Source organism: Culex quinquefasciatus, chromosome 2 (genome assembly GCF_015732765.1).
Source record: "Culex quinquefasciatus strain JHB chromosome 2, VPISU_Cqui_1.0_pri_paternal, whole genome shotgun sequence".
Classification (NCBI taxonomy): domain Eukaryota; kingdom Metazoa; phylum Arthropoda; class Insecta; order Diptera; family Culicidae; genus Culex; species Culex quinquefasciatus.
In genome coordinates, this window is record NC_051862.1 from 96,134,930 (window position 1) to 96,162,234 (window position 27,305).

The 27,305-nt window shown below is 42.4% G+C and overlaps 1 protein-coding gene across 2 annotated transcripts; it reads left to right on the forward strand.

The window, feature by feature from the left end:
* Positions 1-903: 903 nt before the first annotated feature.
* On the forward strand, positions 904-27,037 carry LOC6031458. Of its 2 annotated transcripts, XM_038257244.1 has the most exons (7): positions 904-1,019; positions 5,577-5,779; positions 11,655-11,821; positions 12,686-15,942; positions 16,062-17,273; positions 22,549-22,808; positions 22,879-27,037. In XM_038257244.1, the coding sequence occupies exons 2-7, from the start codon at positions 5,579-5,581 to the stop codon at positions 26,926-26,928; spliced, it is 9,147 nt and encodes a 3,048-aa protein (XP_038113172.1). In that variant the 5' UTR covers positions 904-1,019; positions 5,577-5,578; the 3' UTR covers positions 26,929-27,037. The 2 variants fall into 2 exon arrangements, with proteins under 2 accessions (XP_038113172.1, XP_001842262.2); XM_001842210.2 differs by lacking the exons at positions 904-1,019; positions 5,577-5,779 and adding an exon at positions 10,780-10,930.
* Positions 27,038-27,305: the final 268 nt, after the last annotated feature.

Consider the following 27,305-nt stretch of genomic DNA (forward strand, 5'->3'; position numbering starts at 1 on the left):
TTTGGAAAATTTCAAAATCTACGGTAAGTTGACGTTTCCATATCAAAGGTAAACAAACAACTGCATAGCAACGTATATCAGCCCAGCAAATTTTCTAAGTTGATTAGGGATGACGGCCGTAAGTTGTGTACATTTTCTAAGTTTTACTTTACTTAACTATTCTAAGCTAAGTGATTGTAGATAGGCCATAAGGCTACCAACTGTATGGTTTTGTTCCTTACCTTTAACAGGCCGGAATTTTTGTACGGAATTATAACAAGTTTTTAAAAATTTCATTGTTTCTTTGATTGGGCCAACCCTAATAAATCAGTGTGTCTAACAACTAATTCCCCGAATAGTGACAACTTTTTTTGTGCTTGTATTTATAGGACCTTTTCAATAAAAACTATAGAAATGTTTTCGTGAAAACACTGACGCATCCGATAAAAGGCGTGATCAGGCAAATCTCGTATCGAAAAATGCCACCGGGTCCGTCTGGGATTGAACCCAGGCCTTACTGGGGTGAGAGGCTACCACGCTAACCACTACACCACCGGACCCGGCCCGGTTTATCGAGAAATTAAAAGTGAGAGTGTTGCGTGCAACACACATGGAATTAAAATTTTCAAAGTGCCATGGTAATTTTCACAGAAAGTTTAACTCCATGTTGCACACGCTCTCACTTTTAATTTCTCGATTAGGGAACTTTAAAAAAAAACTTAAGAGCTCTTCTCTATCTTACGGAAAAACGGCATCTCTGCCGGTACGCCGGCCGGTTGAAAAACTTGAACTTGAATGCACGTGTAGAAAGAAACAAGCAAAACAAAAAGAAAGAACACTTAGAGAGCGAGAATGCTTTTTGCGATCAGAGAGACAAAATGATCTCTCATTTCTCCCTCTGTCGCTCACTCTCTCGACAGTCAGTCTTCATCTGCTCGGCTCCTTTTGAAACGGCTCACCAGTTGTGATCAAATCGTTTTAGTGAGTGGAAGTGTTAAAAGTGTGATCCTGCAGTTGAAGCATTGAAACAATATAACATGGTGAGTAATTAATATTGCACAAAATGTGATTCCGATTTAAATGCAAGCAATTTGAGTTTTGGGCAAGCATTTTGAACAGCTTCAAATGAAACAGTAGCAAAAATTTTTTTCACCAGAAATGTGGCGTGAAAAATTTGTATGGTTGTATGTGTGAGATCGCAGTCGGAGACGATAAATATAGGGAATTGCGTTAGTGTTGGTGAGACCGGATGGTTCGTGTGTATATAAAACAGAAGTATATAAGGCGGTGGTGTGTGAAAACGTTGCCTGTTGAGTCTAGGTTGGTTTCGTGAGAGAATAAAGCTGAGTGAAATTGAGCGAGTGCCGAAGTGAAGGGTGACGTTTGTTCAACTTTTAAGCCGAGGTTCTTGATTGATTAGCTTCATAATCAAAGTTTTTTTTTTCTATTAGTAAACCAAATAGTATTTTTCTTGTTGTTATTATGATGTGTAAGTGCTAGGGTATTTTTTTTCGTTCTGAAAAGATAAACGACGAGTTGGGAGTATGTGAAAAGGAACCGAAATTATCGGTAAAGTAGAGTTCTTGAGTCGATATAGTTGAGCTTTTGTTATTATGTGATTATTTATTTATCGTAGTTCTTTTTAATTTTGCCTTGAGCACGAAATACATGGGAAAAATCAGGGCATTTTACTGAAAACAACATTTGTTTAAAAAAAAAGTGGAATTTTTATGTTTATTTTTTTTTAATCGAGTTCAACACACAAATGACGCACTAAGTAAACTACAACTATTTTTGTCATGAATTCTGTCATCTTGATGTAAGTTTTTTTTTGAGATTCTTTACAAAAAATAAACAAATTAAAATTGAGCTTTTCATGTAAAATTTACCTAAATTGTCGAATCAGCCAGAAAAACTTAATCTTTTTATGCCCCTATTATGGGACTATTCTCCGGGGAGTCGACCGTAAGTGTACCTATTTTCAATAACAACTTGAAACAAAATTGGCAAAAATATTTTTTTTCTGCTCATCAAAATGAAGTTAATGACAAAAAGAATTATTCCCAAAAGTCAGATTCCAACTATTTCGACAAAATGTCGAATTTCTAAAAATTCATTAATACTTTGCTGTCCATCATTGAAAAAACAGCTAATATCCACTTTTGGCAAAGACGAGATATTAGCACCAGGTGGTAGAGGATGTTCCAACGCATTTTCTGGAACTTGAATTTCACTGAAATAGTGTTTAGACTTGGCTGCCGTTGCGAAAAACCAAACGGCTAATATGCCACTCTTATGGTAAATAACCTTGGGGGAGATTTTGTGACAAACACTAAAACGCGTTTTTCTCGGAATACTTGATTTGGCATAATAGCCGAATTTTCAATTATGGGCAGTTCGGCACTCGATTTCGATAATTTTCATGATAATATAATGAGTTCAGCGATTGCTCACGTTCCATACAAAAAAGAATTGTTTTTTATGGAAAATTGTCACAAGGGAGGGGAGGGGGCTGAGATTTAAAAAAAATCCTTTTTTATGGAGCCCCCCCCCCCCCTCCATAAAGTATCCATGTGGTTTACGGATGGTCCCTGGTTTATATCCAAGGTTCCGCCGTATTGAAAATTTACTACGGATTTTATGATTTTCATTTATGAAATCTGGATTTTCTTTCGCGCCAAATATTTTTCGATCGTAATAATGAATTAGGACTACATGAATACAATACATGACAAGGTAGTCATGACAAGTCATGAATTTTTTCACGGCTTCTAGATTTTTCTTGCCCAATATTCATAGTTCAAAAATTCGTAACGTAAAAATCTCGATATACACGTTTTAATGGTACGAAATTCACGACTTCGGGTTTATTTTTTCCCCTGCATGATCCCAACATTTCAATGGAAAACGTGTTCAAATGTATTTTACAATCATAAGATTATGTCCGAGGCATAAAACCCTGTTAGAACCTATTAACTAGCTCTTGCTTGTTGGTTGCGGTGAATGCCCAAATAAAACTATTAAGCAATCAAGATGCTACAATAAAACCTCAATAAAACTTCGTGGTGGCTAGTTGGTTTAAAAATGTTACTTGGGTATTTTACTCAGAAAAATAAACTTTTTCGTTGTGAAAAATAATAGGGGAAATATACCCATTTTAATCACTCTAAGCCGTTCGACCAATTTTCATCACTTCAGCCGTTTTCCGAATAAATCAACATTTTCAGATGATATTTGAGCTATTTATTACTTCGGAACAGTCAAAAACACTTTATGAAAGCTGTAATTCATGTTCAAAGTGCTGATAGGCCGAGAATAGAAATAGGCTGAAAAAAGGTATAGTTCCCCTACATATCACATATTCAAGCCTAATTTTAGGACCCAAAAAAATTTTTTTTTCGAAGAACTTTAATATTTTAATGAAAACTTAAGTTTAATCAACTGAAAACCAGATAAAATGCATTTTCCCGCATTTATAATCATATTCTGCATGTTTGAACTCCTATGAAAACATTTGAAATTTTCATGAAATACCAATATACAGTCTCACGAAAAGTTTTTTTTTTGCGAAAAAAAACAGGAAGGTGCTGTGTCCTATCCCTCGCCTCCCAGTCACGACGTTCTGGCAGGATTCTAGCAGAGTTCTTACAGAGCTGGATATTCTTACAGCATTCTAGCAGAGAAGTTCTACCGTTCTAGCAGGATTCTGACAGAATCAGCTCTGCTAGAATATTTCGTGACTGGGCTAGACCAGACCAAAATCCATGATAAAGCTGACAGACCAAATCTGTCAGACCAAGACTGTCAGACCAAAGAGCAAAAAGGAAACAATCTTGGTCTTCGACGTAGGTGCACACAAATCAAGAAAAGAAAATTTGAAAAAGAATTTTATTTTTCCAATTTAATGACTGGGTTTGGACTACAAAATTGAATGGACGTCAGAAAATGATTAAAAAGTGCGGCGTCTTGTACACCGACAATTAAATAAGCAATTAAAAGTCTTATTCTTCCACTTTAATTTTTGATCGCGTTTTCGGTTTACACCTGAAAAATCTTGAAATTATTTATACGGATTTGTGATTCCTCTCTTTCCACCATTCCCTTGAAAAAAAACCGTCAATTTTCAAAACTAATGATCGGAAAGCAATTGTACGCCTGTAAAATGCATTTTAAAACACTTTTTATCCAAATGTTAAAACTTAGGCTTGTAATTTAAATTTTTATATTTTTTTATTTTTCTGCCTCACACACACTAATCATCATTCGATTTACACTGAGTCATGATACCTGGAGAGATACATGAAAGCGATCTCACCCATACTAACACGCTAATAAAAATAGTTGCAGACACACCCTTACCAAAAATCATGATTTTTTGAGTTCCAAATCCCACCTTTCATACGATTTTTTCAGTTCAACCCATATAACCATTTTTATGGTTGAAGTACCTGAACTCAAAAAATCGTATGAAAAGTGGGATTTGAAACTCAGAAAATCATGATTTTTGGTAAGGGTGCAGTTTTTGCCGTAGCTCACATATACACTTTTGCAATTTTGCCACGTCGATAACGTAGATTCTTTTGAAAAAATGTGTACTATACTTTTATTCTTTTGATATTTTTTTAAATGATTTTACTAATTCGAAATTGTAACATTGATAACGATTCGTTAATCTAAAAGACAGTTAACTTAATTATTAACGTAGCTGTGCAGTCGATAAATTTGCCAACGCCTTCGATTCCAGAAATTTCTCACACAACCACAGTGACCAAAAACAGTGGTACTAAATGTACCCGCCATTTCTTAATTGTATTGGTAGCGTCATTTGTGCACACTATAATAAATTTATTCAGTTTTACACATGTTCATCTTCTTCCACTGTACATTTTCCATCCATCTTCCCGCGTCTGCAAAATTTGCTACAACGCAAGTGAGAGCCTCCAGAGAACAGGAGAGAGAGTTTTTCCGCCACTCTCTCGCATATTCCACGTTTCTCTCCCTCTCGTGTAATCGGTTGGTGTCGCGTGAGTGGCTTTGCGCTCTCGTTTTTGCCATCCACAACGGAAGAAGAAAGACGAGATTCACTGTTCGTCGCCTACTGTGAGCGCGTTGAGCAAAGTTTTGAGAATCGTTCGCGTAGCCTGCTTGATTGAAATTGCAGTTCGTCCGGGAGGCGACTTCAAAAATGTGGGTTTTCTTGTGTCAATGTGTTTGTGTGTTCGATGATAGCACATAAAACCGACTCATTTCGTTTCGTGTCAGCTTTCAATATTGATTTTGTAGTGTGGAAAAACCACACCAATACTCTCAATTATCTCATAATTTTGCTCGATCGTGTGCGTTCAGTTGATGTGACACGTTGCTTTTTAATTTTTTTCATTGTTTTATAATTCATGAAAATCAAAAGAAATAATAGGTAAAAACACTCAGTTCTTTAATAAAACATATATCTGATCAAAATAGCTCAACATTTATCTAAAAAATACTAAAGAAATGCAAAAAATAAAAACAAAATGGCCGTGCTAGCCATTTTGTTTTGACTTTTTTTTTTAATCTAATCTAATGTCTGTCTTTTTTTCTCTCTTTTTTCATTGCAGCGATGAGTTCACTAACACTGAATTCTGTTTCGGACAGAATTTCGTACACTCCGTTGTGGGGACAATACGGGTCGGTAAAGAAGAGTGCGGGTCGGTATAGCAAGCGGTGTTTGCGCACGCGTTCTTGGTCCGGACAGAAAACAACACCCAGTGTTCGGCTGCTGGAGCAGTTGGAAGTGTGCTGCGAGGAGCTCAATGTAGCGGTAAGTGACAATTTGTTGGATGTAAATGTGTATGTGTAAAAATGTTGCGATTTTCAGCAGTCGCGTGGAGTATAACACTATTATTACAAAAAAAAATCAAATTATTCGCTCTACAGCATTGCCTTGGCGTTCCCGATTACGGGATTCCTACTCGAAATTAGGTGTCCGAAGGCTTGATTGTTGAGGCTATTGCAAACCTCTTTTTACACCTTAGCTTCCATCCACCCCGGGATTCGAACTGACGACCTTTGGATTGTGAGTCCAACTGCCTACCAGCGACTCCACCAGGACAGGACCCAGGGAGACGACTCCTACACCTGGACTGAGCTATCGACCTAACCTCTAGGTTAGACCGGGGCCAACATTTACTTCCCCATCCGACGGAAGGCGTGATCAGACAAATCTCGTCTCAAAATTTGCCACCGGGACCTTCTGGGATCGAACCCAGGCCGACTGGGTGAGAGGCAATCACGCTTACCCCTACATCACGGTCCCGGTGAAACTATTATTATTGATATAAAATTTTAATTCCGCTTTTTTATTATTTGAATTTTATCATAATTTAAATTTTAAAATGAAATTTGTTTTAAATTTCAACTGTCCTCCAGTTCAAAGTTAAAGAGAAAAAAATATTGTCGCATTTTTAATAAACATAAAAAAAGGACTGAGCTCTAATATTGTATGGACTTTGTATTTTTTTAAGTTCATTGTGATTCTGTCAAGGTCAAATTTGTTATATCGTAGACATATACATAACAAGAATAGCATAACACATGTATTTCTGGGTACTTGAAGCTGAGTGCAGTGTTTGGGAAACGCTAGTTTTGTTGAGTTTTCAAGTCTGTGCTCGGGAAGCGCTATTTTTTATATTTTTGGTTTCTAGTTACATCCACATCGGTGTTGGGAATCTACATGTTTTGGTTGCCTGGAGCCTCAGGATGTTTTGTAGAAACTATTACGAGTTTGGAGGCCATGTTTGTTTTAGAAAAACATTCAAATCTCGATTCAGAATGTTTTTATTTTTATTTACTATTTCTGAACTCTGAGTTCTGAACCATCATTGCCCCAAAAGTGAAAGACACCATCTACAACCTTAGGGCCGGTATGCTCTTCGAAAGACCCCCTTGACAGTTTACATAAGGTATGATAGGGATGCACTCTTGTTTTCAGAGCTTCTGTGTCCTATTGAAATGGAAGGCACGAAATAGTCTGCTAACGAAGAGTGTTCAACTTGTAAAGTATGAACTGTTTATTTATGTTTATTGGTTTTGGAAGCGGCAGGTCAGGTTTAAAAACACGGTAAAGGAATGTTTGGCTTTTAATTAAAACTTCGGGGATTTGAGATTCAAGCTACTTTTAGACAGTTTAGTTTAGGTTGTTGATTCAAGTTAGTTTCCCGTAAATGATTAAGTGGACTGACCTTGTTGAAGTGCGCTATTTCATTGGCAGATCTGCTTCTAGTTGTAATGTACGACAAGACTACTGTCGGACGCAATAGGACGGGGCCCAGAAAAAATACCTCAATATTTATATTCCCTAGACAAGTTAGTTTTCATCTATCGATTTTCAGTATTTTTTCTAATTTCCTTTAAACTTGAAATAAATCATAGGTTTCCTCCTTCCGATTAGTTACATTTTCTTATTTAATTAACTAATAATTTAATTTCTTCTGGGTATTTTCACTTTGAATCATAATTTCAGATTTCTTTTATTCAGTGTTAAACTTAGATTAACGTAACTGTTCGAGTCATACAAGTTCTTACTAGGGGAAATTCTCGTATGTTTGGCAGGTTAAGCACTCGCTCCTAACTCCATCCAATTTGCTGATTTTCACTATTTAAACAACTAATTTTGCAAAACTTTTGGTAGAAACTTGCTTGCTCACTTCGTATTGAGCTATTTATCACTTGAGTTCAGTTGAAAACGCTTTTAATTAGCTTTGATTGAATGTCAAAGTTCTGACCTGCCAACATTAGAGGCACGCTGGAATTAGATGCTGTTCCCCTACTCACACCTACACTAATTTTCTTTCAACCTTCCCCTCCCGATCCCCTATATCTTCCGGTGGTGTTAATTTGGTATGCAATACTACCCTTTTTCCACAAGAAACCGGACTTGGACTGACTTGAGGCCGCCTCCCCCACCTTGCTCCGTAAAACGAAAACGAAACGAAACAATTGAATATTAAAATTTTACTAAAATGGGGAACTCGAATTTGATGTTGAAAGTAAATAAAAAATATGTTTTTTTTGACCTGATTCGATTAACCGAAGTCCTATAAAAACTTTCTGGTTATAGAACTTCGGATAATCGAAACTTCGGACAATCGAGCCTTCGGATAATCGAGTCTGGACTTTATATTTCAATTTAAAAATTATAATACCATGAAGGTAATAAATATGTTGTACAGTCATCCCACAAATTCGGAACACCCACAAATTCGGAACACTTTTGTGGTAATTTGTCAATAGGATGCAAAATGCAACTTTTCTGTCGTCCCTCCTATTTTAAGGACCTTTATTTGGACATTATCTTGCTATTTCACTATTAAAAATAGTACTTTTTGAACAAAAAACCTCATTTCAAGACTATTTTATCCAGGGTAGCAAAACACTGCCAACAAATTGCCTGTTCCATAATTGTGGGATGTTATTGTGCCTCCCACAATTGTGGAACACCTGAATTGTTGAAGTGCGATATTTTCACAAAAAAAAGTTATCAGACCATGTTTAAAACATCACTAAGCTTGAGTTTTATTGGTTTCAGAGTGTGAAGTCTTTTTTTTGTAAAAAATATGTACTCCTGGAGAGAAAAAAAAGTTTGTTTACATCGTAAGAAAGAAGTGTTCCGAATTTGTGGATTTCAAGGGTCAATGTTTTTCTTTAAAAACTTGATATAAAACGTAAAAATGTACAGCAAGTCTATACATCAATCGAAAGATCACAAGAAAAGCTTTCACATGAAGGAAAAAGCAAATCATTATGTTCAATTATCGATTTTCTATGATTTGTTGAACGTTGGCAGATCTGGAAACTATTCCGAATATGAGGGATGACTGTAAATATTATTTTATATTAAGGTGAAGTCGTTGATCATTTTTGAAAAAAATTGATCATCACTATAAAATATTCTGTATTAAATTCAATTTAACGAATTTCAGCACCAAAAGGAATCAGCATGTGCCGGTTGATGCCTTCTTTAAGCCACTTAAAGAATTTTTGATCTAAATCAATTGTGCTTCAAAATTTATATAATTTTGTGGCACAGTCATTGACGTCTTAGTTGGCAATCATTGATTAATGACGATTTCCATAACTTTACAGGGAATGGGATAATCGTTACCAAAAGGTATCAGCATGTGTAGGGCACTATTCTAAACAACTTGTTGAAGGAATTTTGTCAAAATATTGAAAGCGACGCAAAATTTATATCTTTGAACGAAAAATCATGACAATGATGGAAGTCTTCACGTTAAGGACGAATTGCAATTTATTTTGAGTACTTATATAGATTTTTAAAAGTCTGAAGTATTTAGTATGCACTTTATTAAATCATTGGAAAAAATATCTCGTTTTACAAAAAACGCTAAAAAGAAAGTACTCACATAAGACGGAAGTACTCACAGAATTTTAGCCAAAAAATCAAAAAAAAAAAAAAAAAAAAATCGCAGAAATTGATAATATTGGAAGAATTGTTCTTCTTGAATTCACAAAACCCTTTTTCAAAGAAAAAATTACGAGCATTAACATTAATGTTGATAACAGTGTAATTTTGCAAAACTTTTCTACAAAATTAATACATTGTAAATGCCACTTCCTGCTTTCTAGTAATAATTTATGTTATTCTAAAGAACAAAATCGATTTTAATTTTATTTTGAGTTTGTAAAATCTGTAGAGCATGGTGATAAAAAATCCCAATCATTAGTGAAATTAGAGGTTTGGATTGGAAACTTTACTTTGTATTCAAGATATTTGAAAGCTTTCTTGAGGAATTTAAACTTTGAACCAAATGTATGCGTTCAAAAAGTAGGTTGATACTAACGTTAGCCTAAAAACATTGTAATTTGATTTAAAAACATTCCAGAAAAATCCTTCTGGTCTCGGGAGAAAACCGGGAAATTGAAAATCGAAATCTGGTGGCCACCCTGTATGACAACACAACCAAAATGCAGATTTCTTCACAACTGTCACTTCTGGAGTTTTTTTTAAAAGGTCCAATAAACCAAATTTCCAGTTTTTGCTTTTTGGGTGTTTTTAGAACCGCCTTGAGTCAGGGGTATTGAAAAACACCCAAAAAGCAAAAACTGAAAATTTGGTTTATTGGTCCTTTTCAAAAAAAAACTCCAGACTTGTAAACATTAGTACCGTTACCAGGGACGAAATGGGATACATGGAACGAATTGTGTCAGAACCTTTCAATAAAATTTAAATTGGCAGATTCCATTTATTAATTAGTTGAATGTGACATTAATTACGTTACCTTTCAAGAAACAAATAATAACGTTTTGAATACGATGATTACTTATTTTAAATATTCAGGCCCAAACTTCATGCTTCCCCTCGAGTTAAGGCTGCGCAGTCATTTTTGTAATTTTGTGTAGGTCAGTGTAATTAAGTGATAGAAAAATAATTTTATTCTGTTCGAATTATGCCATACAATAAATCAATCAACCAAACGACGGAAACTTATCAAAAATCGTCGTCGAAGAGAACCTACAAAAAAACGTAGTTTTCTGGCCAAGCATACAAGCACCACTTTGCTTGGAATCTTCCCGTCTTCATGTTAAAGTTAACAGAGAGACTAACCGAAAGACGGAGAGAGAGAAAGAGAGTTAGAAAGAGAGAGATAGAAAGAGAAAGAGAACGTAAACTTTCTCTCGCACGAACTAGGCGAGAATGGTATAAACTTGAATAACAAAGCAGGCTGCTGCTGCTTCTGCTTGCTTCCAACAACAACAACAACAACAACAATTACTCGATTACGAGCACGAAAGATATTAAACAACCGACAGAGAGCGAACTCGTACTCAGTGTGGACTGAGTCGTCGAGGGGGTAAGGAGCCGCCGCTGGTTACGTATTCAAGGCGGCGCATTTGAGAGAGGAAGTGAGAGAAATAAAAAAACGCAAAGCAGCGGCGTTTGTAAAATACTGTAAGTATGCCCCGCGATCTGCACAAAAAAAAACTGTCGTTAAATTCTGCTTTCTGCGTAAAGTTCCGGTGCATTTTGGAATGGAGAATGTTGCGAAACTCAAGTGATGGACGGAACGTAAACGCGATGGGATCATTCAACAGACGCGATGGAAAATTTTGCTGAATAAAACAAGATGGCGGCGACAGTGGCTCACTGACAGACACCGCTTTTTTCCTGGGTAATGGCGGAGCAGAATGGAAGAATCGATACGACGACATTTGCCGTGCGTGGTTGCTGAGATTGAGGGAAAGAGGCAGTAAAAGAAAGTGCGGTGCCAAAAAATGGAAAAGTGTCGTAAATGAATTACAGAAAAAGAACGATGGTGGCAATCAATCATGAGAAGGGCGAACTTTGTATCGATTAACTGAATAATATCTCTGGGTTGCGGTGACGTGGCAAGAACTTTTGGAAAATGAACTCTTTTTTTGATATCCGAAAATGTATAAGGAAAGACCTTGATGTGTGCGTGTGCGAGTGTGTGTGCATAGTAATTTATGGGTATGAATGAGAGCAAGGACACGTTTTTGATCAAAAGAAAATGAAATTATGTTACATGTTAAATTAAATTAAAATCATGAAATGGTAGCCGTCACTACTTCTTCAAGAAAGTTTTTCAATGATTGTATATTTTACTAAAACCTTGAATTGTTGGTAATTTAAACCTTTTCTGTTTCCCCGATAGATAATGGCCGAACTGGACGAGCGTGAGCGCATCAACCAGGAGCTGCGGGAGCAGGTCCACCAGGAGCTGGACATCGCCAGGGGTCTGATCTACTATACTCCTGGCTTGGAGGGGCTCAAGAAAGTCCACACAAAATTGGAGAGCATTGTCATTGATCGGAGTAAAAGGTTAGTGATTTTTGTTTTATTCTTGAAGTTCTTAGTTCGTTCGAAATATTTTATGATTTGGTTTTTATTGTTTTGTGCTATGGATTTGTGATTTTTTTTAGAAACGTCTCTGTGCATATTCGAAATCAATGTTCATTGGATACAAACAGCTATAATTCAGTGCATTAAAAACGGATTAAGTGTTCAATGTAAAAGGTGAGAAAGCTTATTATTTCAGAATATGTAACAGTCGAATCAATTCTAAAAGGTAAAGTGATCGACCAAATCTAGTCGAATGGTGAAGGATTTCCAAGGAGTAGGGACCATTCATAAACCACGTGGACACTTAAGGGGAGGGGGGTATGGCGATTGTCCATGCTCCATTCAAAAAGATTTTTTGTATGGACAATTGTCCACGAGGGGGTCGGGGTTCGAGATTACCAAAAAGTGTCCACGTGGTTTATGAATGGTCCCGTACAGGAATCCTCTTACTCCCCCAAGAGATACACCAACCTCAAGAAGCCAAATTCAGTGAAGACAGTGAAGACGTGACCCGTCATCCGGATGCTTCGCTACCGCGGTCGGCCACAAGATAAAATGTCTCAATCCATCATGCCGGTGCTACCCTCAAGGCGGAAGGCGAGGAGGTGCTCTACAGCTGGTATAACAACCAGAGGTTCCTAGTTGGCTCAGGCACTCCATTTGGTCTGGGTTTGAAGATTACATGATCTGCATTTGTGGTCGAAATGTTCCAATTTTTTGATATAAATTAATACAAGCGAGGAGAGAGGGTGTCCGAATTTTATGCTGCTACGAACGAACTAACAATTGAACTAAAACTTTACAAATTTTTGAAATTCTCTCAAAGAAATGTTTTATTTTCAGGGTCAAATCCGACAACTTGCGAAAGCTTCTCGAAAGCGTGAAACTCCTACAAAAAAAGGCTGACATCAATGAAGAGAAATCATCCAAAGCGGCGCCTGTTGTGGAACCGGTTACCTCCACGACAAGCACTCCGGCAACAATCCAACCGAGTGCTTCCCCGGTTAAAATTCCCGCACCGGTGCAATCTCCTCCGATTGTTTCACCTTCAAAACCCGCCCTTCCGGCACCAGAGACTGCACCGGTCGAGTCAACCAAAGTGGTCCCAGCGAACTCCGCTCCAAATGTCACCTCCGGAAGTCCACTTGCTGTTCCGGAAATTCAGAAAGATAAACCCGCCGAGGAGGAGATCCGACCGCCGCGGGAAATTATCACCGAACAGGCCAAGCTCAAGCAGAAGGAACAAATTCCGTGGCGAACGCCGACTCGCTTGGAACAGTTCCGGGAAGTGCGCAGCAAGCCGCAGCAACCCAAAAAGGACGAGGTCCACAAGAAGAGCTCAACGAGTAGAAACTTGGTGGAGCCGTTGCCGCTGAATGAACCCGAGCGGTTGGCACTACGTTACAAGACGAAAGTTAGAAAGCGTCCCGCTGAGGAGTCGCTGCCGTCACCGGCGGAGTCTCATTTCAAGAAGCCATTTGCGCTTCCGGAAGTGGAATCGCAGAAACCTCTATTCCAGCGACGTCACCAACTGGCGCAACCTGCCGGAGGACCGAGGGTTGGTAACTTACCCATGCCAAGCCGAGATCCGCGCAACTACGGTGACTACTGCAACCGCCGAATGACGCTTTCGCAGAATCAAGCTCGGTTCGAACGGCAACAGCAGCATTACTTTCCTCCACAGAGGAAACAGCAACAGCATCTGCAGCATCACGAGCAACCGGCAAGACCGTTGGCCGCCGCTCATCCGTTTGCAGTTCCAGCACCGGTGGCGCCAACGGCGCCAATGCAGCGTCCTGCTGCGCCCAAGGCCTCCGTGGCGCCGAACAGTTCCCGACCCGCTGTTGCACCGGCGGCGACTCCGACCGCTCCAGTGCCACCTGCGGTGGTGATCCGAAACGACACGAGGAAAACCAACCCGGTGTACGGGAACGATGAACCGATTCGGCTGGGTAAGAAGGACGATCCGAAAAAGCAGATCTCACCGGCGAAGCCAGCGGAAGAGCCGGAACCTAAGCCGGTAGAGAAGGAGCTCGAGAAGAAGACTGTTGAGGAGGAGAAACCTGCACCGGAAGTCAAGAAGCCGCCCACGCAGAAGGAGAAGGACAGCGCACTACATAAGGACCTGTACGAAATGCTGAAAGTGTTGGGCGATGATAAAGCGAAGCAAATTCTGGACGTGATGGGCACAAAGTCGGATGAAGAAGTGGAGGAGCAACCAAAGGAGCAGCAGCAGGATGAACCACAAACCAAGCGTGGCAAGACTCCGGCTGAGAAAAAGGCCGCCGGCAAAAAGTTCAAACGCATTCGCGCGGCAAAACCGGACGAATCGTCGTCGGAGGATGAAGCTGCGCAGAAGCAAAAGACAACGCCTGAGCAGACAGCCAAGAAGGAGAAGCCTACAAAGTCGGCGGCTAAGCGAGCTTCTGGGGGAAGTCGCGAGTTGAGTGCACTCATTGAGAACTCTAGCGATTGGATGGCCAAGGGTAACGTGGAGAATCACTACACCAGACGGCGGGGAATCACTGCTCAGCAGCAGATTAGTCCGCAGAAAAAGGATGAGGACAAGAACTCGACGCAAGTCATATCCGACGATGAAGGAGCAGCAAGTTCGAAGCAACAGGTTGAAGATCCTCTGCTGACGGTGGCCAAGGTGGTTCCGGCAGCGCCAACCAAGGGCAAGCAAAAGGCTAAGGAGACAACGATCGTGTACAACGACAAGAAGACGGTTCATTGCAACAGCAACTACTCGAGCAACTGTGCACTGTGCTCGTTCAACGGGTCAGCGATCGTCGATCACTACGTGTACGACCACAAGACGTACGAGGTGTTTGTGAGTCGCGTTTCGCCCAAGATGGCCGACATAATCCGGTCGGATCTGTTCGTGACCAACGGAACGTTGGAGACCGTTGGCGATAACAACGAGGAGAAGATTCGCTTCAAGTGCTACTTCTGCTTGGCCCCGAAGGAGTTGGGACGCGCCGAGTGGACGGATCATTTGTCGTCGCACACGGGTGAGTACCGCTACCGGTGCACCAGCTGTCCGGTCATGTCCCGTACGGAGGAGCTGGGCAGCAAATTCTTCCACGAAAAGTCGTGCATGAAGCCAACGCTGGCAGTCTACAACAACATCGAGTTCGAAGACAATCATATATTTGGATTCATCTGCGACGCCTGCAACTTCATCCAAATTCGTCGGGTCAACATGGAGCGTCACTTGAAGCGAGAACATCCTTCCTCGGACGTGACCTGCAGCCGGTTCAGTATTCTCAACTATAAGGTCGAAACCAAACCCATCGTCGACGAGGAACTGCTGATGATGGCAGACATGAAACCCGCTTCAAGCCAGCCAACCGTAATGATCCCGTTCACCGCGAAATCCGAACCCATGGACACGTACGAGATCGTCAACCAACCATTCACCGAGGACGAAGAAATGCCGGAACTGTCGCACCTACCTCGCCGCACCGAAATTCGCCTGGAGTCCGTCCACATTGGCCAGGTCGGCGGAAGTCTCCCCAGTCAGCTGGCTCAGCTACCGTTCACGATCAAGATGGAACCGGGTCTCCAGCAGGACTCCATAACCAGCTCAAACAGCTACGAGTCCCCGATGTCACCGGAACCGGCTAGTTCGTCTGATAGTGAAGCCCAAGCCTCAATTCCAGTCCTGCAAATCCAGTGCGTGTCTGGGGGAGTCGACCTGAGTGCGTACGCCACCATCGTCAAGCAGGAGAAGCCGGACGACGAAGGGTGTGAGTCGGACGCCAGCGATGCCACCGTCGATCTCAATTTGTCCGGCGAACAGGGTCGCCAGTGTGCAACGGATGCGAATCAACAGAACAACAACAGCAGTGGCGGAACGACGACACCGACCGGAAGCGAGTCAAGCGGTGCTGGGGGTGCTACGGACGCTGCTGGAACAAGTGGTGGTCAGACCGCCGGTGGAGGTGGTGCAGCGGGTGGTGCTGGTGGGGACGGCGGAGACGATCGCAAGAAGGAGGAGTTCCCCGTGCCGTTGCAGATCAAGGTTGAGAAGGACGAAGCTGTCGAGGAGGAGGAGGAGGAGGAGGAGAAGAAAAAGAAGAAACAGCAACTGGAAGGTGAGTGGATATTGGAGGTTACAGTACCCACACTTTATTATCAGCCTCTGTGCTCTCTTATGCTCTATAGATAAGACTTGATTTCTCCTTTTCAAATTACCCTTTTCTGTCCATTTCAGGCGTAACAACCGCCATGGAGAACGTCAAAGTCAAGACGGAAAAACCCGACCGCAAGTCGCCCCAACTCGAGGCAACCACGTACGACTTTGCTGAGCTGGTTCTGGACAGCAAGCGGATGCAGTACGTTGCCTACGTCGAGCGCAACTCGGAGGCCCTGTTTCTGTGCATTCTGCCAGGCTGCAAGTTCATCACGAAGCTAGCGGACAGTTTGAGCAACCACATTACGAAGAAGCACAGTCGCGTGCTCTGGGACGGCTACTGCCAGGAATGCCGCTCGCAAATCACTTCGGCAGATTGTCCCATGACCGAGGAGTTTCAGCATCTGCTGAAAACCCACGCGCGCAGGAAGACCCCTCCGTTGGAGACTCCAACGGTCAATGCGGTGCCGCCGGTTGTTGCAGCTGGTGCCGCTACCGCTCCGAACGTGATTCGAATTCGCAAAATGCCCGGCGATACGCTGTCGCTTGGGGACGCTTTGAATCCTCCTCCGTTGATGCCAATCTTGCCACAACCCGTTCCCGTAGAGGCCTTCACATCGCCGATGATCCTCCAGTCAGGTGCGACCATATCACCAGCTCCGGTTGCGCTCAATCAGCTGTTTACGCCGACGCACACCATTCCGGCCCAGATTCGGCCCATCACGGCCACCGTCGGGCCGAACATTTCCGTGACTCCGGTCATCCGGGCGCCGACTACCTTACAGGCCGGACCACAGCGTACGGTGCGGCTGAAGCCGTGGACCAACATGGTGACGACGAAGAGCCAGGAACACTGCCGCGAGATGCTCGAGGAGATCAGCCTGCACTGTCTGTTCAAGTGTATGTCCCGCGCTTGTGCGTTCACCTCCAACAGCCGCCTCATGATGGAACAACATTTGACGAATCACGACAACGTGCACCGTTCAGGACCGACCAGCCTGCGCAAGTGCTGGCTCGAGTGCGCCTATTGTGACCTGATTGCACCGAACAGCGCCGACCTGCTGGTCCACATCGACACGGAGCACGCCAACTGTGGCTTCCAGTGCAATATGTGCTTCTACCGGAGCCGCGATCCCACAAACGTTGTAGTGCACCAGAAGGATCATCATCCATCGTCGGACATCCCGAAGAAGATCCTCATCATGCCGGACAACCTGAAGAGCTTCGGTGACGCTGAGTGGCGTTCCATGCAGGCCTCGCTTCGTCAGCACGTGCTTCCGTTGCACTGTACCAGTAAGTACGAATATCAACCACTGATCATTCTGTTTGACCTTTTTGAGCTCGGTGGAGGATTAGGATAGAGTTAAGGCTTAAGACAGCAGCAAACCAATGACGCTTTTGCAGTCACTTGCGCAATGTTTCTCATTGAAGCCACTCAACCGCCGAAGATGCCTGAGGTGTTACCTACTTAAGACAGTGTAATTTGATTAGCAGCCAAAAACCCTTTCATGAAATGAATACATTTTTCTTTTTTTAAGTTTTCCATTTTGTTAAGAGACGCGTCAGCAAATCGGTTGTAGAATTCAATCAGGCAGACACTCGCAGTTTCTCGCTCACCGTGTGATGAACCGAACTGTATTAATGAAGATGAATAAATAAGTTGTACTATTAAAGAAAAAAATCAAACAAATTGTAGTCTTTTTATTATTTCGTTTCCTTTTCCTAGAGAATGATTTTTCGTAGAGAGTAAGAGTACATCCTCAGGCATCTGCGTTGGAGAACAAAATTGGCGGGAAATACTTTGTCCCAACTTACATACTTAACATAGAAATATAATTAGAGAAATTATTTTAAATGAAATCCGATGCAGATGCTTGCCTTGTATCAGCTCTCTAGGAAAGTGATGAAGTTATTGTAGTTTCTGTATTTTGTTTTGATGATTTGAGTATCATTAAATTTCACTTCCACGATGCTGACTCGCGAGTGCAGCTCTGCTCAGGTAAGTATTTGTAAGTATTTTAGTTATCATCGTTAAATTGCGTTTGATGTGTATTTTTATGAAAAAAAATCCAACAATATATAGTTCTTCGTTCGGAAGCTCATTAACCAAGTCAATTAAATCTAAATGTATTCTAATCTATATTTTCGTAAAAAAACACTTTTTGTGGTGCTTTACAATGAAAATTAACTAAAACTCAACATGTTTTTAAACAACTCAGAACTCAAACATGTTAAAAATGATTATAAACGCCATGGAAGGAATTTTTGTTGTTTTTAGCCAATCGCACTTTAAATAACATAGAATTTTTTAAAGGTTTTTTGTTAAAATATATTATAACTTGAATAATATAACTTGTTGCATAAACTACTATTACAACATTATTAAAAATCTGATAATATTTTAAAAAGCTACAGACTTTGATTCAAACAAACAAAACCACACAGAAATAAATAAAATTTACGTACATTAAAAAAAGAAAAAAAGCCATGTGCAAAAGAATGCAAAAAAAAGTTTTTATTAGTTTTCAATTAGTGTTTTAATAAAAAAATCAGTTCTGTTCCAGAAAGTTACATTTGCGATTTAAATAGTTGACCTTTGCATGTACATATTTCTAAGCTTTGATTTTGCTAGCTGAAAAATCTTTAAAATCAAACCAATCATTTGGTAGTGTGTGTGAGCTCCGTGTAAAGAGGGTGTCAAACTAAAAAGTGACCCCGTTCGTTTGACAACAATTGGTGTCAAACCATCGGTGTTTGAGTGTAATTCATTTAAAAATCCATTTTAAACTTTTTGTGGTCGTACAAAGCTGGGTGATGAATAGAGAGAATGCGTAACGTGATTTTCGAATGATCCCACTTTGTTTACATCTACAAAGTAGGATGCTGTTCAAGCACAAGCATGACTTTTTTCTTACTGTTAAATGAGTTGTTTTAAAAGCAGTGGTATGTGTTTTATTTTGTCTAGTTATTTACTTTTTTGTTGGGAAATTGTGTGGTTTTCAAGTTTCGAATCGTAAGACGAGGTTTTTCTTTTTTACGGGCGTCAAAGAACTGCGGCAAAGTGTTATTCTGTGATGTCGCAGATAAATTTCCTGGATGATTTTGGAATCCTGCAGCTTTTCCTGGTCCACCAAAAAAAAAACATCGCTTATTCTAGCGAAACTGACTGTTGGGTCAACAGAGAAGATTTTCACTAAACCAGAAGGTTTTCAAACGGAATCAAACAATAAAGACAGCTTGTGGATGTAAGCATCGACTCCATACACATCTTTCCTCGTCTTCCATTCATAATTATAAAAAATGGCGATCTTGCCTTCAACTTTCTTAAGATTTCTTGACTTCAACTCCATGCCCTCAAAAGCCACACATTTTTCATTCCTCCAAAAAATAAAACAATTTTTAATGATCGACTACAATACTCTCTACTTTGGTCTGTGTTCATTGTACCACAATTCGATGCCACTGTGCTTTATTATGCTAACTACCTAGATAGGAAAACCAGCAACCCTGGCGAAACCAAATTTTAAAAGTATTGGATTTTAATTTATGTTTTAATCAGGTATTTTTTTTAAAGAAGATATTCTGCCCCTGTTCGCATGAATGTCCCATAGGGGAAGGTGGGACAAAACGACCATATGGGGCAAGAGGAACAATCGTTCGTACGGTCGTAATTTTTACAATTTTGATTATTTCCAGTATGAGGAATTGTTGCTAGCAAAGCAATTAGCGAATTCTACTACCACATAACCTCCAAAACGACGTAAACGCCACGGGGCATAAGATTTAATTAAGTTTTTTTTTTAAAACCTTTGTTTTCTTATAATATTTAGAAAATACAAAATAAGGCTTTGGGTTCGTTTTAAGGCTCATTTTATCAAAATGCTATTTTTCCTAGATCAGTAGTGTCCCTACCAATGATTTGCACACATTATAAAGTATGATTTAACTTTTGGTTATTTTTGTTGAGAGCTTTCCAAAAATCTTGCTCAGGTGGGGCAAGTGTACCATGTGGATTTTTAGTATGGAAAAAGTTACGAATTGTGACAACAACATATTTGATTAAGAAATAAATACATAAAAGTACTTGAAAACTGATTAACAATTGTTAAAAAATTGTCCATACAAAGTAAAGTGATATTATGAAAATTTACTATTTATCATCTAAGTAATAATGTTTTTTCGTAAAAACGATCAATTTTTTTGTAAAATATTATTATTTTATCTACAAAATGAAAGAAACGTTTCAAATACATTCTAATCTGATGTATCTAAGTGATAACAGTTCAATTGTTAGCAAATCAACATGTTGTTTCATGCATTGTTCCTCTTCCCCCAACGGGTTGTTCTTCTTTCCCCACTAGTTGAGCAGAACGTACGGAAAATCTAAAAGTTTAAAATCAATTTTTTACATTAAAAACATGATTTTTTCAAAACTTGTTCTATCAAAGTCTTAGATTTGGTGGTTATAAAAAAAAATCCGACAGATTTTTTAACGTTTTTAATGGGTTATAACGAGCATTTCCTTAGCTTGTTAGACTTGCCCCACTTTCCCCTATGCATTTTCAACAAGTTGAGAAAACGAGCTTGAAAGTTTGAAAAAATATTTATCATAAATTTCACACATGCAATAATTTCCCTAAAAAATCATTCAACAGGGATCTCACACATGCTCTTGATTATGCTTTTGTTGTGTTTGTATCAAAAATTATCTTGATTAATTTTCTTGAACATTTTTAGAGAAAAATTGTCAAAGACTTAGTGGTTAGTGTAGCGTAAAGTAAAGGCAAATTAGATTCTATTCCAATATAAAACTCGAAATCGATCAAAATGCATATGGGACATTTATTCGAACAAGGGCAGTATTGTTGTTCCAAATGTAGTGTGATGAGAGTTTTTTTTCTGGATATTTATTTTAACGAAACCTGATCTGTTATTATTTCCCCTGCATAAAAATTAAATGAAATTATTACTTTTAAAAGAAAAAACACAACACAAAAGTGATATGTTTCTAAGGCAAATTTCGAGTTTTTAAAAAGGATTTTACAAAATCAAAATGATCTGGCCCACAAGAGAAGGCCGACAGGAAAATTCTGCCAAATTAAAATGAGAGGATAATGTGCATCGGTTGCCGAACAAACTTCTCGCACGCATAACAACAAAGAAGTGTGTTTATTTGTTCATTGAAACAGTTCATCCCCGTGAATTCAATATGCCAATGGTCTTGGGTTTGATTGTCGATATCGGTACTTTTTTTTTTGAAAATGATTCTATCAGAATAAACATTTAGGGTGGGTACGTTTTTCAAAAAGTTCTCGGATCAAGTTTTAGTATGGTTTCCCTTGTAGGGCATGCCCATAGGGACTTTCATGCCAAATATCAGCTCATTTGGTTGTAAACGGGCTGCGCGCATCAGGGTTAAAGTTTACATGGGAATTACTATGGGAAATTGGAACTTTTTGTTCAAACGCTCCTACAATTCTGGGGAAATCACGCGCCAACTTCTAGTATGGTCAGGCCTATGGGGAATAGTCTGGAGAACACATTTCCCTAAGAGAGCATATGGATTCGTTGTACCTAGACCTGGCGCATCGGCAAACAATCCGATGTCTCCGGAATCAACGGTTTTCCTTCAAAAAGCATCAAATTTTCCTTAGCATGCTATGAAAGCTTGATGCACACCGCGACGCCATACGTCAGGCTGCTACCACGTGGTTGAAATATTTGCAAAAAAATACAAATTTGCTTTGCAAAGATTTTGAATTCGACTAAATAATATCAGGATTACTCGAAATGATCATTTTCTAGTTAAAAGAAGGTTTGCAATTAAATATTCCAGCCGTTTCTTACCCACGTTATAGCTGTCTGACGTACGGCATCGCGGTGTTCATCAAGCTTTCATAGCATGCTAAGGAAAATTTGATGCCTTTTGAGGGAAAACCGTTGATTCCGGAGACATCGGATTGTTTGCCGATGCGCCAGGTCTAGGGACAACGAATCCATATGCTCTCTTTGGGAAAAGTGTTCTCCAGACCATTCCCCATAGGCCTGACCATACCAGAAGTTGGCGCGTGATTTTCCCAGACCTGTAGGAGCGTTTGAACAAAAAGTTCCAATTTCCCATAGTAATTCCCATGTAAACTTTAACCCTGATGCGCGCAGCCCGTTTGCAACCAAATGAGCTGATATTTGGCATGAAAGTCCCTATGGGCATGCCCTACAAGGGGAACTATACTAAAACTTGATCCGAGAACTTTTTGAAAAACGTACCCAGCCTAATAAACATCTAGGCCATTTAGGGATTCATCCCCTCCGTCCGTTCACAGTACGTTTTCTACCGCCCGTTCATGATCTTTATCCTCTTGAATGGCGCTGGGTGTACAGCTATTTTTTGATAAGAATATTTAAATAGTAATACATAGTAATTTTATTTGGCAACGACATCCTGTTAGTTAGACTTTTTATCAGGGCAAGGATGGGCAAGTCTTCGCATGTGTGTACTTCCTTCAATCATTCATTTTATAATGCATTCAATCCTTCTTTTTTTCTCTCCCTCCCTTAATTCCCGCAGTCTGCAAGGAGTCGTTCTACATCCTGTCGGCTTACATGACCCACCTGACGGGCCACTCGCAGTGTCTGATCAACTGCCAGGTGTGCAACGCGACCATCGACAAGAAAGTGATGGCGCGTCATCTGCTGCAGCACTCAATCGGGTTGTACGAGTGCGTGTACTGTCTGTTTGGGGCCAACACCAAGTCCACGATGGCCCTGCACGTGAGCAACGCCCACAGCTCGAAGCCGCTGTACTGCTGCGTTCGGTACAACAAGCAGGTTGGTTTGGTTGAGATTGTTTGGGGATGATTGTTTGGGTTTACTTATGGTTTTTATTTATTTTTTTTAGAGATCGGATGGTGTTGAATATCCACCGAACAAGATCGAATCGATGGAGCTGAAGACGATGAGCTGTACCGTATCGCCGGATTTGTTCAAGCGGTGCAGCTACAGCCAGGACGAGTTGAACTTTAAGCCGCCAGATTTGGAAACCAATCGGCTCATGTCGTACCGGAAGGTTGGGATCGCTGTTCCGTCAACGCCATCGTTGGATCAGTTAAGCGCGTCGCCCGCTTCCAACATCCAGATCCAGATAACGGACGAAGCCGGTCGGCCGTTAATCATATCGATTCCGGTTAAGAACCCTGCGCAATCGGCGCCACTAGTTCCGGTTGCAGGACCATCAACGGCCGCTTCAGCACCGGTTCCCGTGGCGATCCATTCCGTCCAGATGCCAACGATTAGTACGGTTCAGGGTGGTGTGACGATCAATCAGTCTCAATTTCAGACTCAACCCAAACCGGCTCCACTTCCGGTGATTGCCGCCGTTCAGGGTAGTCTACCTCCGTTGACGGCCATCAGTCAGCTGAAGCAACCGGGCATGCCTATCATCAGCAACGTCCAGAGTATCGCACCACCTCCGTTGACGATCAAACCAAGGTCTTCGTCACCGGTAGTCGTTTCGACGAGTGGCGGCGTCAGCACGTCGTACTCGATCCCGGCGACCATTTCGGCGGTCAGCAGCAGTTCGACTGCGGATATCTACACGACGACGGTAGCCGAAGCGGACACGCAGTCAAACAGCGCGGCGGAGTTGGTCGTCGGCAACGCAGAATCGGATGGCTCCGGAAGCAACTCACAGTCTCCGGCGCCAAGTTCAAGTTTGGTCACGACGACATCGTCAACTTCAACCACGTTGACGACGACGATTGGTGGATTGAAGGCGGGACCGGCGAAAAAGTTGGCCAGCACGACCCAGATTCGGATCGACTTTTTGTTCAACGGAAGTATCGACAAGTTTGACCGGCTGGAGCGGAAGGTCAGCGAGATGATCAAACACACGGGCTTTTGCGGGCAGGAGTTGAACGCATGCGGTGTTGAAAAGTGCAACAGTCGGTACAGCGATCCGGTCAAGCTGAATCTGCACCTGCTCAAGCATCACAGCGTGTCAAGCTACAAGTGCTACCACTGCGTTGAGCGGTTCAAGACGGCTCATGAGTTGATAACGCACATAAAAACTCACGGTCGGCATCGATATCTGTGCTTCATGTGCGATGCCAAGAGTCACTTTTTGAAGATGATGATCGTGCACGTGCAGCACGACCACAAAAGCTCGGACGTCATCCTGACGTATCTGCATCCGAAGAAGCGAGACATTCACAACGATCTGGTGGTGATTTGCCCGCAGAACGTGACCCAGATTCAGCTGCAGGACTACATCAACAAGATACTGGACGAGGAGGAGCCGGATGCAACGCAGACCACGGCCCTTCCTGCGAAAAAGAAAAAGTTTGCTCCCTCCGAGATCGACCAGCTTCCGGCTGAGGAGATATTCGCGGAAGATTTGCTCTGTGCCAACTGCGAATACGCCACCAAAATCCGGAAGAACTTGAAGCGCCACCTGGAGAAGCACCTGGATCTACCGATTGAGGGCGTACCGGTTGTCATTTCACCAACAATGGACTCGGAACCATCGGCAACGCCTCCACCAGAGGAACCGGAACCAGATAAACCAACCGAGCCGCAGCTGATCGACCAGGACAAGCTGTACCAGTGCGGCATCTGCAGTTTCGAGTGCGAACCGGTAATTGCCGAGTTCCGAACGCACCTGTACCGCGTCCATCGACACGAGAAGGTCTACAAATGCACCCACTGCGGGACGATCGTGAATAACGGTTTTTTGTGCATCGACAAGATCGTCAACCATCTGAAGCTGCACCGCGAGAAGCTGTACAAGTGCAGCGAGTGCGAGTACTACCGGGACGAAAAGTACCTGATTCCGCAGCACCTGAAGCAGAACCATGCCGGAGTGGCGGGAGCTTGCGTCGTGACTGTTCGGGAGAAGGGGATTCAGCAGCCGCAGCAGCCGGACGATCAAGAGTGGCAGTGCGATCTGTGCGAGACGATCCGGCGGACGCGGGACGAGATGGTGGCGCACATGACCGGCGACCACAAGCTGAGCGATAAGCAGTACAAGTGCTCGTACTGTTCGTACAAGTCGAGCGAGCACGACTCGTTCAAGATTCACTTTGCCGAGAGTCATCCCAAGTGTGAGATTTTGATCATTTCGCTGTTCCATGCGGTGACGAAGGCGGCAGTTCAGACCACTCAGATCGCGGTAGTTGGGACGCCGGTGACGGTGCCAACGGTGGCGAGTATGGAGCTGGTTGAAGCTGGTGCGGAACCGTCGACGACGACGACGTCCATGGCGATGAACCGGAAGAGGTTCTCCTGCGGCAGCGAGGCTTGCTCGTTTGCTTCGTTGAACCTGCAGATTGTGAAGAAACACTTTGTGGACCAACATCCGGAGGAATCGGTGGTGGTGTTTGACGATACCGGAATCGAGCGGGAGAAGCGCAAGCGATTCGACTACTTTGTCAAGTACGGGTGCGGCTATTGTGCAGACAAGTTTGTCGTGATGGACGACGTGATCGAACACTGGTACAACACACACATGGGCACGGGGGAAAGCGTTAAACCGTTGATGTTCAAACTGTTTAAGCTGGTACGGTGCGTGTACTGTGACAAACTGGCCACGTACGACGAGATCAAGGAGCACAGCGCTGCGGCCCATCCCGGTCAGTTGTTTGCCTGTATTGATCACCAGAATGTGTTCAAGTGTGGCGAGTGTCCGCACATCCTGGAGAACCACGACAGCGCAGTTCTTTTGAAGCACTTTAAAATCTACCACAGTCTTAGCAAGGTTGAAGATCCATGCGATTACATCGACGATGAGTTCCTGCACCGAATGCTCGAGCAGAACAACAGCCGTTACACGTGCAACCACTGCCTGCTCGAGTACGACAGTCGCTTCGAGTACGAGTGCCATATCGCGGTTTGCGAGTTCGCCGGCCTCCCCTCAAGCTTCAAAACAACGCCCAAATCGGTCGCGATCCAGTTCAACTGCAGTGGCTGCGAGGCTTCGTTCAACAGCGAGTTCGCCATCGCCGATCACATCCGGACGCACCTCACGCAGTACAGCTGCAGCTTCTGCAAGCGCGAGTTCAAAGAACTGCACCGGCTCGATCAACACCAGGTCGAGTTCCACAACGTATCGCACGACGCCACGATCATCCTCAAAGATCTCAACCAACATCGCCTCTTTTTCACCAAAATCCGAATGCTTTTCCCCAACGGGTTGCTCCTCAGCAAAATGGACGCCCACCGAACCGTGTGCGGCTCCGTCGAGGACATCATGAACCACGTCCGCTCCATCAACACCAAAGAAGTGTTCAACCTCAAGCTCCAAAAAGCCCTCCAAATGCCCCTTCTCTACGAAAACGACGACTACGAAACCGTCGAGACGACCTGCGCCCAATTCCTCGACAGCAAACCAACCCACTTCTCCCTCCCACTCGAAAACCTCACACCGGGACTCATAACAGAAATCCAAGAGCAAGTCTACGCCCTACACAAAGCCACCTACAAAAAGACCCAGTCCCGCAAACGTGGCCGGCCGCGCAAAACCAACCAACGCGTCGTCTACAACGAGTCCGCCGAGGACGAAGACGACGACGACGAGTGGACGCCGGCCCACAAACGCATCGGCTGGTCCCGGCCCGGATCGTCGCGGCCGACGACAACGACGGCTCCAGCGATTGCGTCGGTTACAGTTAAGAAAGAGTACGATGAAGCGACTACGACGACGACGACGCCAACGACGACCTCGGGACGGGTTAGCAGTCGGAATAGCAGCAGCAGCAGTTCGGACGATGAGTTATTGATCAACTTTAAGAAGGAGAAGCTGGACGAGCAGGAGGAAGAGGTCGCTGTGGCCGTTAAGGAGGAAAAGATGGAGCAGGATGGCGGTGGTGGCGGTGGAACGACCGATTTGCTCGTTGAGATGCCGCTTGCGAAGGAGGAGGATGATTGTGAAGAGGAAGGATTTGAGGGATTCTAGTGAGATGATGATTGAATGAATGAATTGATCCGTGTTTTTGTGTGATCGAGAAAGCGAAAAATGTTTCCTGTTACTGGTGTAAAATATAAGAGACAACAACAATTAAAAACATGGTTTATTTATTTCATTCCGAATTCCTCTAAGAGTGGAGACTCGGGTTTGAAGCGCCCCCTTCTGTTCAATTAAATTCGAATTCTGAAACGGAATCTAATTAGGGGCAATATACCCACTCTCAGCCTAATAAGCGGTCGTGTCTGAATGATGCTGGAGAATCTGGAGTGTTCATTGAAATTTACTAAAATAAAGTACAACAACCAGTACCCAGTCACGACGTTCTAGCAAGATTCTAGCAGAATTCTTAGATAGCTGGATATTCT